The 19,408-nt window shown below is 40.6% G+C and overlaps 1 protein-coding gene across 1 annotated transcript in view; it reads left to right on the top strand.

Annotated features, from left to right (window-relative positions):
• The window catches only part of MAP4K4 (mitogen-activated protein kinase kinase kinase kinase 4), a 163,860-nt gene that overhangs the window by 110,023 nt on the left and 34,429 nt on the right, over positions 1-19,408 (top strand). Inside the window, 10 exon segments of the mRNA XM_031056161.1 lie at positions 437-567; positions 2,835-2,889; positions 5,242-5,320; positions 7,429-7,604; positions 8,270-8,342; positions 8,795-8,881; positions 8,883-8,961; positions 16,305-16,466; positions 18,564-18,650; positions 19,321-19,406. Of these exon segments, the coding sequence (XP_030912021.1) occupies positions 437-567; positions 2,835-2,889; positions 5,242-5,320; positions 7,429-7,604; positions 8,270-8,342; positions 8,795-8,881; positions 8,883-8,961; positions 16,305-16,466; positions 18,564-18,650; positions 19,321-19,406 (1,015 nt within the window).

Genomic DNA, 19,408 nt, shown 5'->3' with positions numbered 1-19,408 from the left:
AAAAAGTGGTGAGCTGAAAGGGACGTGTTTATGCATGCCATTTTCCCATAGCATGAGAGGTACCTTTGGGAAGTGGCTGTGTTTTTGTGTAGGCAGAGGTGCTTGGCTTCACCATGTGGGAAGGGTCTAAACAGCCCTTTCTCAGCCACCCAGGCAGTACTTCTGCAGCTGAACTCTCTCTCCTGTCCAGGCACACCAGTGAGGGGTACAGGAGAGGTGATTGTGTGCTGCTGTGTGTCCCTTGACACTTGTGCCCAAGCACATTGTGTGTGAACCACGAGGGCTCACTTGCCTCAGGATTAATCATCTTGTTTCTCTTCAGCATGGTCCTCCCATGTGGGACATCTACAGGGCTTTATTTTCAAATCACTTTGCAAAAGTAATCATTGTGTTATTTTCTCCCTCTTATTTCATTTTGCTCTTTTCCCACCCACAGTGGATTTTGGTGTGAGTGCTCAGCTGGACAGGACAGTTGGCAGGAGGAACACTTTCATTGGGACTCCCTACTGGATGGCTCCAGAAGTTATTGCCTGTGATGAGAATCCAGATGCTACGTATGATTACAGAGTAAGAGTCCTGTTCAAAGAAAAAACCCAAAACATACACTTGCAATATAAATGTCCGTGGACTATGGCAGTTTTTGAGATTTCTTATGCTTTGTAGGAGTAATAACTGTTTTGTGTAGTTACATTCTTATTACCAAAGTACAAGGTAAGGATAGTATCAAATTGTGACCTTGAACACTTTCTGCTGCTTGTATTATTGTAGTTTTGAGATGTAAATACAGGACTTCAGGGTGCTGTAGGTGCTTAGAGAAGGCAAAAAAGAGTTTACCTGGAAATGCTTGTGTTCTCAATTTGCATAATGGTTGTACTTTAAATTGTGTTACACTATGTCCCAGTTATTGTGGTAACCCAGAACAATACATTTTAGATGTTACCTTAAATAGAACCACCATCTGGAGAGCCACTGAAGTACAGGAGGAACTCTTAAAGCTACTTCTGATTTCAGGATACATATACATGATTTCTTTGATAGAAATTTATCCATCACAACATTTCTTAACAAAGATCATTCTTGACATAACTTGCTGCAAACCAAGGATTTAATTACTGCAAAACCATAATTGGCTTGATGGTATTTGCACTACCCTTAAGAATATTAGGTATATGTACTTAAAGTTAAATATGTCTAGTGAAAGCATACTGTAATCTTGAAAGTTCCTCTCAGCTGACTTTATTGAGAGCACAAGGAAAGAAACCTTTCTTGGTTTTTAAGAAACCTTTATTTGGAGTAATGTATTGTTCCATCTTTAACCAAGGGCAAAAAGGATATCAGAAAGCCAGAGATTAAGGCCTTACAATAAATTTATAGAGCTGAATATCAATTATATCACTTTGCTGAGACTGATAGTATTAGCTATCAGTACATTTGTGTGTGTCTAAATCTTTGTAAAACACCCAGATTATTTGACATTTTGACTAAGATTGATCAGATTGATCCTATTTCTCTTTATTTAATTCCTTTTTATATTCAGCATCTCATTGTACTAAAGCTAATGTTTTATATCTTTACAGATGGAGTTATTATTAGTAAGGAAGGTTCGCTATTAAATGATTTAATTAAGCAGAAAAACTCCCAAATGCAATATTTGTTAATGCAGTAGTGATGTGAAAAAGAACTCCTCTGTCCTCTGAAAACACCTGTTTATTGTTCCTGCTGGAGCCTGGAGGGTGGCTGTTCACAAAAAATTATTGTTTGAAAGGTTCTCTAAGATCATGGGGATGTGCACTTTAGCTTAGATGGCTGCATTTGACTAAGAGAAGAGTGCCTTGCTGGGTCTGAAAATATGATCTTTAGAAATGCTTCTCTGCTTGTAGTGCATGAAGAGCTTCTTGGTCATTAAAGTAATTAAAAAAAAATCCCAATTATGACTAGAAATGAAGACTGCTTTGCTCAAGAACAGCTCTCTTTCACAGCAGTCTCCAGCAATATTTTGCCCATTAAGCTGTGTCACTCTCTGAAGTTGGTTCCTTGCCAGGACTCCTCCATCTCTTCCCTGTTTGATCTTCCTGGCTCTTGTTTGGTCTCTCCTGAGTCAGAGGTGCTGGCCAGAGGTGGTATCTTGAAAAGCTGCCACTGAAAGGCTCTTTTTCTGTAGTGTTTTAAACAAAGCTGAGGTGTTAGGGGAGGAATGTTGGCTTTGGCTGTAAGTAATGCCTGTGGTAAAGACAGAGGTGTAAATTTTGGGAGTCTGTGGTAAAGACAGAGGTGTAAGTTTTGGGAACCTCTGCCTTTTCAGTGGTGTTAGTGACTAATTCACCTCTCCTTTCAGTGGGCCTGTATTTTCCTTTTGTTCTTGCTTGTTTGTTTACGTACCTGAAGAATCCTTTCTTGCAGTTTTTGACAAGTCTGGCCACTTTAAATTTGAGCTGAGCTTTTGCTTTTATAACAGCATCTCTGCACACCCTGGGAATGCCCTTGTTCAGTTCTTTGTTGACAAGGGAATATTGAAAATTCTGTTGTTTCATAGGCTTAGATTTCTGGCAAATGTATTTCCCATTGTCATAATGTGAATGTATTTTTATGTGCTGTTGGAAAGGGTTGTTTGCTCACTCAGTAAGAATATGTGCGTGTGTTTCTGCATATACATATGTAGTATGTGAAAAGTAGGATTTTATGATACAGTTACAAGATGAAAGAGGCTTATATTATTTAAATAGCCATGGTGTTTGGTTTCAGCCTCACCTACAGGGCCTCTCTAAATAGTGCTCTCTTAGTGTGTGAATGGGTAAATCCACCTACTAACATATGGTGTGTCTGTTTTTCTGCAGAGTGACCTTTGGTCCTGCGGCATTACGGCCATAGAGATGGCAGAAGGAGCTCCCCGTAAGTGATCCCTGTGCTTCTCCAGTGGGCTCGTTTTAAGGCTGAAACATATACTTGGGTGATGCTGCTTGTAATCTAAGCCAAGTTTTGAGGTTTCTGAAAATATCCCCATGTTATTTCTGTTCTCTTTGGTTTTGCCTGCTCTATAAATATGAAATCCCATAAATAGCAATGCTTTTGATAAAGATAGGGTTGTGTTTAAACACTACAGTGCAGACTGCAGTAATTTAATTTCTATAGCAGGAATATTTGGAAGCTAATCGAGTGTCTGACTTCCTTCCTATTGGTGGTATATTGTGTTTTGGAGTTGTGTCCCACTTTGTCTATGGACTGGCCTGGAATACTGAAACCTCAGCTGGGGAGGGGGTCAGTGGGGCCTTGAGGAAGCAGATCTTAATGAAAAAAGCATTTGTAGCAGCTATTTCTGTGTTGGCTTTCTGTCGGTCTGGATAATGCTAACATTGCTTCTCCTTTTGTTTCCACTCATCAGTGGGTGGTGTTAATCTTCCTTAGCAGTGACATGGCTTAAACTGTAAATCCTTCTTCAGGACAAAGCACTGAACTTAGGTATTCTCAAGCAGGGATCATTATCAGTTAGTTTGGATTTGAGAGGAAAACCTGGAAACCAAAAATGCTCAACTTTTTAATAGGCTCTTTTCCTTTCACATAGTTCTTTCAGAATATAAAGGCAAACAGCGGATGTGTGAGGAAGACAGAAACCTTTGAAAAGAAAAGAAGTTAGGCATGGTGTTTTGACTTGTAATGATAATTTTTATGAAAGTCCTTATTGATCTTGCAAATATACTTACCCTCACCCTCAGCTGGAGCTCTGTATTTAAAAAATAAGAGCCTAAGGTACCTAAGAGCAAGTTAAATTTTTTTTGCACATAAAAATCTACCACCACAACACAGCCCAGCTTGAAATGTCTTTGAAATAATCTTGTCAAAATAAAGTATTGATATTTCCCAGGTAAAAGTTGGTCATTTCGTTGTAGCTGCTGCCTGATTTTCTTGTTGTTCTTATTGACTTTAATGCAAGATTTAAAAGTCAAATCACAATGGTCATGTGTTGATTCATGTTTTAGGAGGCCTGATAGTTTGGGGTTGTTTTCTTTTTCCTTCCTAATTGCACATTTACATGAATGTCCAAGTGAGAGCTGCTCCCAGGACAATTCAGCCAGCACTGTATTAAGTGAACTACCTCCTTTTTGCCATACCTTTTTGTTCAGTGCATTGGGTTGCCTGTATGGCTTTGTAAGCCTAGAACTGGACAATAATATTTTGTTAATTTCTAAACCAAACAGAGCTTGGCCCTTCTTTGTGTAAAAGCACAAGAGTAGCATTTAAGAAGTTAGCAAAGATCCTTTTAAGTGCAGAACAGCTCTTGTCCTCTGGTACATGGACTCTACCTCCTCCTCCAGTGGCAGCTGAAGAGTCCATCTCTATGGACTCTCTGGTGATCTGCAGGGATCCATAGGCATCCAAGGGCTTCTTTGCCAAGACTGATGCCCCTTATTTTTGAGCCAGAATTCTCTTCCTATCAGTCTGTTTCTCCTGAATTTCTGTTGTGTGGTAAATGTCACCTCATCCTGCAGTGATCACTCAGGCTGAGACTGAAGGTGTAAGAGATCAGATATAGGAAGATGGTTAGAACGTTGCTCCTAGAGACCTTTCTTGGGCTGCCTCTCTCCCTGCTCCCTTGTTTCCCTGCGTTGGCTCTGCCATATTGCTTTGCTATGGAACAGGAGGAAAAGCTGTCCAGCATTGATCCTGGACTCCCACTAAATGTCCACTGAAACAAACAGGACTTCTTTGGACAAAAGTTATGGGTTTGCATTTCAGTTCTGCAGGCAGTCCTTTTGAGTGATACAGACCCTCCCATGCTTCAAAACTGTCATGCCTTGAAGTACAAAAATATCCAGGTCTGGAGAGTAAAAATGAAGCACCCTCAATAATGGGAGAGAAGGGCAGGTAGAGAGAAGATTGTATGGAACAGTAACTCTCATTGTTCCCTTCCACCATCATCATCTCCCAGTATTTTATTGACCAGAAAGTAAGTCAGATGGCTTGGGGCTGGAGGAGGGCCATGCTCAGGTGTTCCCATCTTGGTCAGTTCTGGAGGTTGATCCATGCTTTGACCTCTTTCTCTTTTTGGGCTGCCATTGGCACATTTGAGCTGTGGAATTGTTGTCATTTTGGGCTAATTCCATTTAGCTGTGTTGCTGTCTGCACCTGCTGCATGGATGTTTGGGATGATGGGAGTGGTTGTGGAAGCTGAAGTCATGGCATGGACAGAGAGCAGCTAAACCAGTGTCTCTATGTCTCTGTTTGCTTTTGTTTTCTTCCCTTCAGCGCTTTGTGACATGCACCCTATGAGGGCACTCTTTCTGATACCCAGGAACCCTCCCCCACGGTTAAAATCCAAGAAATGGTATGTATTAATTATATCTTGCCTTCTGTAGCATGAAGTTTTCTCATGTCACATTTGGTTTTGTTACCCCTTCCACAGAATTGTAAAGCAATTTAAGTTAGCAAATTCTCTGTTATCTTTTGTGCCTCTGAATCAAAGGATGAAATAAAATGCATACATTATTTAGTTCTCTTTGTCCCAGAGAAATTCCATCTCAAATTGTGTGAAAATAAATACCAAAGTTTTTGGTTTTCTTTTTCAGTAGAGCAGCATCTGTATTAAGGTGACAAATGGATCCATGTTTTAAAATGTAGACTCCTGTAGCACTCTTAATATGCAGTGTGTTTTCTCAGATGTATCATAACAAAGAAACAGAACAGTGCTATGGTTTTCTAGTTGCTAAATAGAAAGGAGCTATTAAAACTAATGGAGGCTTTTACTATAATTATTGTAAATGGTTGGAATTGAGTACCTGCTTCTTGCCAGCTGAGAAGAATCCATTCGTATCAGAGGATTTCCTCCCAGTTACTGGTTACAACTGGCACATATGAAACAAAAATACTCCATAGAAAGAGGTTTCTTATTGATGGAATGTGATCATGGGATGCTGTGATGCTGTCAAAATAATGAAGTGATTGGACTGTGTATTCAATATTAACATAGTATAAACATGTCTTGCTTGCTGGGCTTGGTCTTTACCTGGATTGACTTATTTATGCACTTGTATACTGTCAAGGCATTGCTCTCTCTTACTTGCCTTCTGCATATATTAAGAGAATAGAGTTGCATATGTGCCATTTGCATTAGCCATTCATTGACCTTTACATGTGAAATAATAACATTCAAGGTGTGAGGAATAAAAATTCCGAACATCCAAGTTACGTTGGATTCAGCCTTTTTTATTACAGTAGGGAAGTGAACTGGTGGATGGAAATAATTGTTTTTCCTCTTAAGCATGTAGTGAGGATGTTTGCTGTCCAAGCACTGGAGCAGGTTGAGAGCATGTACCAGTCAAAAAGCAGCTCTGGTCTAAGGCAGTGTTGCTGTCACTCAGTTGTTTTGATAGCTTGCTCAGTTGCAGGTTATGAGAAGATAGGCCAAATGATGACAAAGTTGTACAATCGTCATAGAACGGCTTGGGCTGGGACCTTAGAGATCATCTAGTTCAAAACCCTGCTGTGGACAGGGATGCCATCCACTAGTTCAGGTAGCTCAGAAACCCATCCAACCTGGCATTGCATGCTTCCAGGGATGGGGCATCCACAACTTCTCTGGGCAACTTGTTCAGTGCTTCATTGCAGTTTTGAGTATTTCCACTGTTGGATTTTGGCAGGTGGCTTGTTTGGTTACTTCTTTCTGGAGAGATCCCCTTTCAAGAGTTCAAATGAAGTGCAAATTTTGGAAGGGTGGTGCTGCAGCTTAGCTAAGTCCCATACCCTGTCAGTTTATTCTGTGTGCAGGGGGGGTTTAGTTTAGTTCATGCCCTTAAATTATGTCAGAGACTCAAAGCGCCTGCGTTAAACAGAGGAACACTGACCAAAACCCACTTCTAGTTCTGTAAAAATTTTTTTGTGTGTGAGTGTTAAGATAAAAGATAAAATAATCTTAAATTCTGGCAGATCTAACTCTGTGAGCCCAGGTGCATGCAAAAGCAGTGTGGTGCTGCTTGTGTCAGGAGAATGGCAGACAGTTCTCCTGACTTTGGTTGTGGCTGTCCGTAGCATGGGTAGGTGGAGGTACACCAGAGCTGCCCTGCTTCTGCTCCAAGTGGGCTGGATTCTATCCAGCTCTGATCCAGAGGCAGCTAGGCTGTGTTTACATGATTTATCTCACTCACAGATCCTGACTTTCAGAGCAGTTATCCTTCTGAAAGAGGGCTCATTACAGTGAGGCTGTGCCTGAGTGCTCCAAGAATGTTCATGTCACCCTGTGTCCCTCCATCCCTGTGTCACTCCAGCCCAGTGCTCACACTCAGATCTGTTTAGGAGGTACACTTGCAGGCAGCACTTGTACCGTTCTCTAGGACATGATGCTCTTGGAGGAAATTAATTTGAGGAAGGACAGGAAAAATGTTTCAGCTGAGTTTTACCTCTCATATTTTGCTTTTTATTCCCATCCTGCTTTCTCAGGTCGAAAAAGTTTTTCAGCTTTATAGAAGGCTGTCTAGTGAAGAATTACATGCAGAGACCTTCTACAGAACAGCTGTTGAAACATCCCTTTATACGTGACCAGCCAAATGAAAGGCAAGTCCGAATCCAGCTTAAGGACCATATAGACAGGACCAGGAAGAAGAGAGGAGAGAAAGGTATGCATCTTCTAAAAATCAAGTCTTTGCCACTTGTCAAAAATGCATATTTTTGTCCTGCTTTGCATTCTAAATACCCACCCCAAGAGAAGCTCCTATAGCCCAAATCCTTAAAAAGTTCTTTTTTAATTTCTGGTTTGACTATCAGAAAGCTCTGTTCTGTCCCTTATGGAGAAAATATAAATTTAAAGTGCTGTCTTTTCTGGTAGATTAAATTTGCTCACTTGCTGGCCACTGGCTCTTCCCTACAAGCATTAAACAGTATTTAGGAGGATATTGGCGTATATGCCTTTCCCTTCTTTAGTCTGTGGTAGATTAATTTCCTGGAATGATGCTATAAATCAGACTCACAGGAAATAACCCATCACAAGAACTGTGAAGCAAATGTTTTGGGCAGCCTTTTCTCCTTATTCAGGTGGTGCTGAAGTTCTCCAGGTGTCTTGTCTTAGATGTAAAACCTGGCGTTGTTCAGAGAGTTTGCTGGAAGTCTTCTCCAAACCACTGTGCCGCTGGGAAGATGAGCTTATAGACATAAAATGAGTTCTAGGGTCTGTGTTGCATCTTCTCACTGAAGGGGACAGGAGCTGGTTTACTGAGGTGCTACTGCAACTCCCCACTGCCCTAAAATTAAAGTACTATCCAGCCCTTTGTTTCTTTCCTGTTAGATGAGACGGAGTATGAATATAGTGGAAGTGAGGAAGAAGAGGAGGAAGTGCCTGAACAAGAAGGAGAGCCAAGGTAATAATTGCTTTTGGGATGGCTTTGGGCAGTCCATGCCGAGTAAGTCTAAAGGTCTGTGATTATAAGTCAGCATGCTAAATTTCTGTCTCTTATTAAGTGAATGCACAAACCACTCAAAGGGTTTGAATACCTATGCTGTGACTGTTAAAGGTTTGAAAGCTCCCCTTCCTATGACTTAGAGCAAACAAGCTTTGGATTTATGGTAAATATGATTGATCAGGGTCTCCACAGTGTTAGCATTCATCCTTTCTTTGCTTGGCCTCATTTCACACCTTCCACTGAGATGAGGGCGTGTATTTGACATATATCCAGTGTCTTTGCTCCAAAATAAACGAGATTAAACTTTAACATTATGATATATTTTATTAATGTTCCCCTGCTTTGGCAAAGGTATTTAATGGCCCATCAGGCTTTATCATACAGAAGGCCTTAACTTCCTCTTGTTGCAGTTCCATTGTCAATGTGCCTGGAGAATCAACCCTCCGACGTGATTTCCTGAGACTGCAGCAGGAAAACAAGGAACGGTCCGAGGCCCTCCGAGTACAAGAGGCAGCTGCTGGCAGAGAGGCAGAAACGCATCGAGCAGCAGAAGGAGCAGAGGAGGCGGCTAGAAGAGGTAGAAACAGGAGACTGGAGTTTGGGGGGCAGAAGCCCCTCTCCCCCTCTTGTTTCTCATTCCTGCGCCCATTTAAAAAGAATTCCTTGTAGCCCCCCAGGATATCTCAGGAAAGAAAACATCATATGAAAATCCCCTTGTAAACAAAGAGTAAAGCACTTAAATTCATGCTTGGGTATTTGAATATAAGACGTCTTCCAAAGCATTTGAATATCCAGCAGCTCCTATGAAGGCAACAGGGAGCCAGAGCTGGGTTGTTTGAAGGCGTTTTTTTGTGGAAGAGGCTCATTCTTTTTTGTGGAAGAGGGTCTAGTCTTTGTCTAGGCTTAGGTAGACAGAGGAGGAGACATAAATTATTCCCAGGTGGATTTTTCTCTCAAGAGTACTGTTTCGGGGGCCATAACATTTTTCAGATTTCCCTTTAAAGCTTTCTCAAACATGTGTTTGGCACTCATTCATGGTAGATGGAAGCCTGTTTTTTAATGTATTACTCTCTCATGCGCAGTAGCTTAGTGACTAAAAACCACCTAGATCATAAAATAATAGAATGATTTGGATTGGAAGGGGCCTTTAAAGGTAGATCTATAAATATGTTTTGTAAATCAGTGTTAAAATTATAATTCTGCAGGAATTACAAATATGTAAATCATACTTTTGTGGTACAGTAAGTATGCAATTTCTGTACAGTATTGGAAGATAAAAGAATGTATGTGGACAATATTGTTCTGTCACACTTTTCACCTCCTAAGATCTTGTGTGCATTTATATATATGTAGATGGAATATGCAGCATGAGCTTCAGAAGTAGGAGGATTTCAAAACAGCTCTTCAGGCCAGAGCTGGGTATGACACAGAGTTGAAGTGAAACCAACGCTCTGGCTCTTCAGGAAGTGCAGGGTCGAATTCCAGTTGTCCTTAAATGACCTCTTGCTTGAGTCTGTTTCAACCTTTCACTTAGCAGTGATGGAAAAACTACACCCAGTCTGGTTTTCCAAATCCTGGTAACGTTTAATGAGGATGCAACCAGGACCAAATGTTGATTTGCATCCCGTGACCTGTTTGCATAACAAGTAATACAAAGTTCCAAATACCTTTCCAGGTCACATTATGCTCCTTATCCCTCTTTTCCAAAGTGCAAATGAGTTTAGTGTTGCTATAAGGAGGGATTGGTAGCTAAGATTCAGTCACACTTGAATCCATAAGGAAAGATGAGGGGAAGGCATATAAGCCCCATTTCTCTTCTGTTTCTTTCCCACCCTTCAGAGAATACCAAGATAAACCTCATAGCACTTCCAACTGTTTTTAGACTGTTTGTGGGGGGAGTAAGTAGTAAAGAAAGATACTAGAAAAATACGAAAATAAAAGATAGTTGTTGTCAAAGGTGGGCAAAAGTTGAGCTACTGTTTAACTGCTCAAATTTTCCTTAGTATGGGAGTTAATGATTTCTTTTAAATGCCCCTTTAATCTCTAAGGTTCTGCAGGCAGTATTTTTTTGTTGAAGAAGAGGATTACAATTAAATTATCTAGGTCATTTAACTTTAGTAATCAGTGCAACTCTTAAAATCTGGATTTTCTTTTTAAAATAAAGGAGCTGCTGCTGCTAGTAGTGGAAACAAAGCATAAAATTCTTTCTGTGTGGGTTGAACTTTTTGGGAATATTGCAGTTATAACAGAATGAGCAAGTAAAAAGAAAAGGCAGTTACCTGAAAGTTATGTTTAATAAGTCCTGCTTTTTAAAATCCAAAATAAAACTGACAGCTTCCACAACCACAAGACAGCATGTAATGTAGATTGTATTACTGAATAAGGTTGCATGGTAACACATGTAAAATTTGTAAGATCAAAGCTTTTTACCTTGTAGGGGTCTGTAACCTCTGCCTGGTTCCTTGGAGGCATAAATAGGAATGAGTTATAAAATAGGTGAGTTCAAAAAGTTTCCTTTTGCAGGTGATGGTGTAGGCATATTGTTCATCAAGTGCATTAAAAAAAAGACTAACATTTAGCTTTCAAAAAAATCCCACTTAGTTAATTGGATCTTGTGTTGGAAAAATGTATGATCCCAAGTGGTTTTTAACAAAACAGCAGCCAAAAGAAGCTCTTTCAGATGGGGGAAGGGTAGTAGACACAAATTTAGATAAACATCAGTGTTGTGACACAATTGAAGGCCAAAATATTGAAATGTTGTCACTTTGTCCTTAACTCACCCCCCCTGTTTTGATGAAGCCTGTAAACAATGAGGAGCTTGATAATGGGAGTCAAGATTAATGTCAGGCATTGAAGCTCAGGGCGTTCATAAATGAGTTGATATTTTTACCAGACTTGCTGTCTTGTAATTTTTGCTTGTGTAAAGTATGTATGCATATACCTATTTAATATTCTTTGGTAGAATTTTATGCATTAGATAATCTTCCTGAACAAGTTGCATATACTTCCCCCCCTCCCCGCTTCCTAAATTAAAATTGAGGGCTTGTTCTTACAATGCTGGCACAGAGCCTAGACAGTTTTGACCGAGACTGTAACAGGAACGGTGTTTAGGACATCTGCCAAAAACTCTAATTCTCGGCAGTATTAGAGAAAAGATTACTTTTTAAAAGGCATATAGGTGACTTTTAAAAGTTGTTGTTGCAGTAACCCTGTAGTTTGTGTCTTACTGAGGAGGTGAAAATGACATGTGGTGAAACTACAGAAAATTACGTGAGAATTTTGCGACTGGGATTTTGTCCCACCCCCACCCCTCGTTTAAAAGATATATAAAGACTGTCAACTATGTAGGTGTTTAGATAGTTTAAACAAGAAATCTGACCTGCTCCTGGCTGTTTTAATGGGATTCTGTGATTCTATTCAGCAACATGGAGACAGCAGCTGAGAATGAGAAAGCATTTGAATTTGTACTTGCAAAACTGAGTCTGGCTCAGGAAGCTAAGAATTGGCTGTGCTGGAATCCCATTCTCTGTGGACCTCCACAGTTCAGGGTAGCTTCATTAAATGATGTTTCTGTCCCTGGTTATGAGAACCATAGATGGATGTTTTTGAAGTGGTAGGTTACAGCTACACTGGCAAGTAGTACAGTCCTGTAGAAGCAGATTGTGGAGCACAATAATTAAAGTGCTGAGGACCTGAAGACTTCATGTGTTTAAAGACAGGAGGAATTCCTTTGGACTGGCTGAGGTCTAGACTCTGTGCCTGCTTGTGGTTGGAGTGCATCAGCCTTTTTAATTTCATCCAAAAGGTGTGGTTGGCACTCCAAGACATCTTCAGAATACGAAACAAAACTGGATAAGTGGAGATGTTTGGATGATTCACTTCAAAAGAGCACTCCTGATCTGAACCAAGATGCTAATGTAGGTGTACCTGCAGGCAATTTTTGCCAGGGCTTTATTTCTTTTACAGAAGGGGAGCTTATTCTTATCTACTTAATTTGAATTGGTTGCATCTTGGATTGGTACTGAGTAAGAAGTTCTACTTCTGGTTTATCTCTAGTGTGGACAAAGCAAAAATTTCTTTATTAATCTTGCCAATTCTCTTTCTAAGCTGATACCAGGCTACCTAATTCTTTGTGAAAGAAATAATTAATATAGGTATCATCAATCTTCTTCTGAATATGAGACATAGTAATAATATTTTAGGAATTTAAAATTAAAGGATCTGTATCTATCTTGAGGATTTCACTGTAGGAAGAAGGGCCTGAATTCGTTGGTATAGACGAACTGCCTGTGTAGTTGCATTGCCCCCTCCTGGTAAATTGTGCTCTACTGCATGGACTTCCAGTTTGGAGATGTCAGGTTCCATTATGAGATCATTATTATTGCACCCTAAAACCAGGTTTTGACACTGTATTTTCTTTGTGGGTTTTAAAATGTTGTTTGCATAATAAATGCCCATTTTGTGAAATGCAGTAATTTGAGGCAGTATGGGCTCTGTCAAAATTCTGTTTTGGCATGTCTGACATTTCTTTGAAGAGATCTTGCCTAAATAACAGTTTGCTCCTTGGAAATAGGCTTTTCATCTGACATGTGCAAGAAAGTTGGTAATACCATACCAACTTTAGAAGATCTGCATATGCATCCGTAAGTTCAGGAAACTAGATCTATACCTGCTGTATCTTGGACAACAGTGATTTATGTCAGGCCTTTTTTGTAGTTCATGACCAAAAATTACAGTATCTGACAATCACACAAACTAAATTTAGAAGGCAAATTTTTATATGTAGAAACATGACATTGATTTTAACTAATGGTTTTCCCTGTCCCACTCCTGTCCTGTGGGCAGGCCTAAGGCACACAGTGATCAGGTTTTGGTGTCCTCATGGAAGAGTTGCTAGAGCCAGTCAGGAAGGCAACCTTGTGCCAATAGATGGATGCCAGAAAGTCAGTATAGGACTGGCTCTGAAGCCAGGTTGGGTCAACTCAACTTGCTACAAACCACCTTTGGCATTGCTTTGACAAGATGTGCATAGGACCCAAGAGATGGTTGTCACTGTAGGTTTCCTCTCCCTGGGCATGTTGAAGTAAATTCCACTTCATTTATGACCACTGGTTTGATGCTGAGGTTTCAAAGGCCCATGCAAAGGAAGTGAAACCTTTATTATACATCTAGGGTTGGGAATAAGGGGATCATGCAGTGTGTTTGTTCAGGCTCCTGCAGTGCTGGATACCTCCCTTCCCACTCACCTGGCAGGAGGCTGAGACAGTGTCTGATGGGAGGGTGGAAGTGATGCTGAGAATCCTGATCTCCCTGCCTACTTTGGCATATAGACAGTAGCACATTTGTGAGATTTGTCTTAAATCCATTTTCCCTCCTATTCCTTTGCTGGGTAATAAATATCTGCTGATGTGCTGAGTTAGATATCTGGATCAAGGTTTCATTAAAAATCTCATATTTTGACAATTGATTTTGTTTATTTTGTGCTGCCATGAGAAACTGGCTCTCTTAATCAGTTTGTAGCTCATTTTTTCCTCATATTAAGTTCAGTTATTTATAATTATTGCTGAATACTTCTGAATTAATTCAAGAAGCGATGAATTTGCCCATCTTCCTTGTAGTGAGAATGATGGCATCCTGAGATCTTCAATATATGCACTTAACAATGTCAACACAATATTGTTTGAGTTGATAAATGTGCATATTATATTAACAGTCAGCAGTGTGCTGTCTCTTACATCCTCAAGGCAGCAGAATTATTGTACTTCACGTCTTAGTTTTCTTAAACAAAAGCCTGTCAGACTTGATTAGCCAAGAAGGACCTGAATATATTGACTTAAATGTAGAAATTGCTTGACACTGAGGCATATATTCAGAAATAAAAGTGCTTGCTTAATCCTTTTACAGTGCTTAAAAAATGAAGGAGGGGAAGCAGTGAAACCTATGAAATGCACCGTGTGCTGTAGCTGCCTTGCAGCGCTTATGCTATTTTTATATCTACATTCATTGAAGAGAGTTGGCTTAAGCACGAGTGAAAAGGCTGGTAAATGGATTTCGTTAGAAGAGATGCAAGAGCAGGGAAGCTGTGTTTCTGAGAAGATACAGAAAGAAAGTGTGGGGGATAAAAGAGTTTGTCTTGTGGAACAGGAAGGTGGTAGTGAACCCAGGATGATGCTATGGGCCAGGGAAGAGGGCATGATAGTTACAGCGTGGGTGTGTTTCAACAGTGGTCTCCAGGAAAGTCACATCTTCCCCCAAACTGTACTTAATGAAAGAGAATTGGAAAGCAGCCTGTATTATTTAAGTGCTACTAATTGGTGGAATCACAGAATGGTTTGTGTAGGAAGGACCTTTAAAAACCATCCTGCTCTAACTTCCTGGCCTTGGTCAGGGGGCACCTTTCAGTGCTCAAAGCCCCATCAGCTTAGCCTTGAACACTGCCAGGGATGGGACATCCACAATTTCTCTTGGCAGAAAAGCTCAGAAAACCCAAGAACCATCTTTTCCCTCCCCCCTAGTATTTCTTCTCCACTGTCATGTCAGAACAGATTCCAGAAGATGGAAAGGCTGTTGATATTTTAGTTCCTTCATAGTAATGCAGGAAAATGTTCCAAGCAGAGAAAGCTCATCCCACGAAGTAACACAGCAAGTGTAGATCAGCCTTTGCTTTTTCAGTTGAGCACAACTATGAAACTCACACCAGTAACTGGATTTGTGAACCCAAAGTAAAGCTTAGTGTGAGTGCTCTTTCTTGCTGGACTATTTGAAGTATCTTAACATAGGCAAATCTGGGGCAGCTTTGCTCCAACAGAAATTTGGGGTAGTATTAACCTTAACATAAATGTGATAAGGAATAACCAATGTAGGTTTTCATTTTTGTTCTTGGGATTAAATTTGTGCATGCTATCTTTTGGTTTAAATTTCTTAATTTCTTCCGTATTTTTTTAGTATGTTATAGAAACCTATAAAGAAAGTAAATGTAATGATATTCCCAGTTGATGGTTGAACAGGAGACAGCTGGGTCTTTTGACACTTAGGCAGTTGTGGGAGGCTGCCTGGGATTTCGAGGTAGGTGGAGTAACTGGATGCTTATGCTGAAGTGCAGGAAGAATTGGTCACGACTACATGGGCATTTAAAATGTCTTCTCTGAAGTCATATATGGTGCTCCATAGGCATAAATGAGTCAGTTCATGCTTTCTAGAGCTGTTTTCCAGGTTCTTTTCAGACTTGAGCAGACCTAATCAGCACCTGTTTGTAATTGGGTCATGTGTGGAAGCTTATCTGTGTAAGTGTAAATCATACTTAGCTGCTTTTCCTCTTTTACATATAGGTGCATTTGATGTTTTGGGAGGAGCTGAGGTGCTTTTGGCCAGCCTTCCTTCTCTCTTAGGCAAAGTTTGGCAGTTCATTAAATTAAGCTTGATTGTTGGACCAACACTACAAAATTCTTAGCAGACCAACTGTTTTAAGAGACAAGCTACTTACAGAAAGTTCAGATAGTTGGCATTTGAGTTAGCTGATTTAGTAGGGCTGATCACTCCCTTTTGGCAACAAGTAGATTGTTGATGTCAAGAAAGTTGTTATCTCTGAGTTCAACAGTTGTTTGAGGATTGGGGTTGGTTAGCCTTTCTTGAAGAAAGGAGTGAGTTTCCACACCTGGATTGTCATCAGGAATATGGTACATGACATTGTGTGTGTGCATGAAGAAACCAGAGAGTCTAAGTGAGGCTGCTTCTAGGGATAGATGTGTGCTGGGTATGAGTTTAGTTTCCTGGTGGAGCACTTGCATAAACTGTTTTGTCATTCAGTTGCAGAGCTTGCTAGTCCTGGTAAATCCCGCTCTTCACCATAGAAAACAACCCCACCTCTTTCTTTGATAACAACAAAAGTAAAACTCTGTGGTTTCTTTTCCCTTTTTGTAGCAACAAAGAAGAGAAAGGGAAGCTCGAAGGCAACAAGAGCGTGAGCAAAGGAGGAGAGAACAGGAGGAAAAAAGACGTCTGGAAGAAATGGAGAGGAGGCGTAAGGAGGAGGAAGAGAGAAGAAGAGCAGAGGAGGAAAAGAGGAGGGTAGAAAGGGAGCAGGTGAGTCCATGATACAGATATATGTGCAATACGTTTGTTTCTTCTAAATTCTAATTTAAGTTTTAAAAAAGTAGTAAGCCTAAATCAACTTAGAGGCAACATAACACTAACTCTTTCATCTTTGTTGTTTTTGACAGCAAGTGCACTAACATAGGATTGTAGGGCTTTATGGAAAATTCTGGCAGCCTCAATATTCTCTCAAAAAAAGAAGTCTTGTTGCAGTACTCCTTCTAAATTCAGCTCATGCCCCTGGGCTGGACTAAAATCACCAGAATTGGCAAAATTATGACTGGGGCTGGAAACTGTTTCTAGGCTTGTCTTGCTGGATCAGTGGTTCTTGCAGGACATGCCCCTGATCAGAAGGCCTCCCTAGGGAAGGGCAGCTCTGTTGCATGTCAACTTCTGGCACACAGAATTGGTCATTGGCATGAACTTTGAATACTCTGAATTTGAGATGGAATCTTTGAGCTGCACAGGATTTTCCATCCTAAAACTTCAATATGCAATTTCCCTCTCTTATTCTGTTTAAAATCAGTAACGTATGCCCATTCAGGCAACAAGTATATCTTAAGTTATGCCAGTGTGCCCTTAATACATTGAAAGTACAACTGAGAAACTTGTTGAACTGTGAATTTCAGCTGCTATATTTATGCATGAAATCTGCATGTTTTAAAATCCGTTAATAACTTCAATCAGGGTGATAATCAGAGCAATACTTACTGTGCATGTACTGCAAAATATTGATTGCAAATAAAGGGCCAAAACTTCTGTCCTAGAGGCCGATTGATTGTAAATTTCCCATTAACTTCAGGAATGCTGGGTTTGGCCTGACATACCTTAATTTTTTCTTACATAAATTCGCTGTATTTAGATCACTGATGATTGTGTTACTGGGAAATTTTATTGTGTTTGTGTATGTTTCAAAGATTCTTGAGTCAAAAGGAGAGAAGACTAACCAATGGGAATAAATATATGGAAAATCTCTTAATTACAGCATAGCAATTTGCTTTTGGGCAGACACTGGGTATTCCCCCAGCTGCTTTTTAAACTGTTGAAATGCTAATTACGCACAGTGCCAGTAATGACAAATGGTTAATTGGTGTGGCCAAGCTGAACCACTCTGAATTTTTATTCTTTTTTTTTTAGAAGAAAAGACACGTTCCCTCTTAGAATTTTTGTTAACTCAAACTGTGGCTCAGCCAATGTGCGTAACAGCAGTATGGTGTATCTCATCAGTCTGTCACAAGACCTCCTATAACTCCCATCACTGTATCACTGATCCATTAATTTCTTTATGCATACACTGTAAATGTGTGCGTGTGCTTGTGTGTGTGCGCATGCACATGATACATACTTCCATTAATTGCATGATAGGATGTTACCAGCTTGGGTTTGGTGCTTCAGAGTTTGAGTTCTTCTAGGGGGTAGGTGAAGCGAGGGTAAATGTCTTGACCTGTTGAGGCTGCAGGTGAAGAGGTGGCTAGATGGCAAGAGCAAGCGAGTTTGGTCTAATTTCTGTTTCCTGGTGGATGTTTGTTTGTGTCATAACCATCGCATAATTCAGCAAGGCTGGCAGTGTTTGCTCAGGAGAGGCTTCTGGTGAGGGCGGCAGGGGAGACTTGGCAGGGCAGGTCCCAGCTGCACTTGGCAGAGCCCATTTGGGGGAGCTTGCTCCAGTTCTGCCTACACTATGCCTGGCTCTAGCTGTTGCTAACAGTTCATCGCACCAGTGCAACACACTAATGTTTAATACAACTTGCATGTGACTTTGTATTGGCTGTGTTGAGTCAGACTTGCTGTGTTTTAACTTACCAAAACAAGTGCATTTTGCTGCTTCTTGAAACCATTTCCAAAATACATAAATGAGCACTGGCCTGTGCCGGCAACATTTGCAGGAGTGCACATTTCAGAACAGAAGGGCCAAAATGTAATGCTCAGGAGTCAGGGTTTCCTAAATTGTTCTGCAGGCACTAATCCATCCTGAAGTGAGTCTCTCATTAAAGCTGAACTGGGGAAGTAGCGTGTGGTGTTCCACCCAGGGGGTTCTGATGCATTCCTTTTGAATAAATTTATTGCTGGGTAATTTCTATGTGACAGGAGTATATCAGGCGACAGCTAGAAGAGGAGCAGCGGCACTTGGAAATTCTACAGCAGCAGCTGCTCCAGGAGCAGGCCATGTTACTGGTAAAGCACTGTATCTGTTTTGTTCAGTAGCTATAGGATCCATTTATCCAGCCAGTCCTAGGCTTCCCTCAGTCGGGCACAGCTGCACTGACAGTATGACAACAAAGGAGCTTGATTAAAAGGCCATTTATGCTAGTGTTGTGGGCTGACAGGCACATATGAGAAGTGCTGTATGGTCACACTGCTTTCTGGGCAATAAGAGGAGGCTTTATGTTAAAGTGGAACAGTTCTGGTGTGGTGGTCGAGTTTCTGAACAGACCTTGGCATTCAGTGAAGAACTAGAGTGCTTGTGTTGCAGATCAAAAGCACACATGATATGTAAATCCACCCCAGGATACAATGGCCTAGTGTTGGTCTAAATCATTGTTTTATGAACTTAACACTGGATTTAGTATAAACAACTCTTTTTTTCCCTTTAATAAAAATCAGATTTGTCATAACTCTCCAATCATGTCAAGCTTAGCAGTACACTCATGACTTTCCCAACATAAGACACAAGTCATATGGGTCTAACTTAGCTCTTGGTTACACATTAACAATAAAGCAAACAAGCAAAAAAACAAACAAACAAAACAGCAACCAGAAAGGTGCATTTTTAATGGGATTGGTAGGGACACGTCCACCATACAGTCAGTGTCATGTCTTGAATTCCTCCCCCATTCTCTCAAAGGAATACAGATGGCGAGAGATGGAGGAGCACCGGCAGGCAGAGCGACTCCAGCGGCAGCTGCAGCAGGAGCAAGCCTACCTCCTGTCGC

This window comes from Geospiza fortis, unplaced genomic scaffold (genome assembly GCF_000277835.1).
Source record: "Geospiza fortis unplaced genomic scaffold, GeoFor_1.0 scaffold192, whole genome shotgun sequence".
Lineage (NCBI taxonomy): Eukaryota > Metazoa > Chordata > Aves > Passeriformes > Thraupidae > Geospiza > Geospiza fortis.
This window is presented reverse-complemented; position numbering and strand designations above follow the sequence as displayed.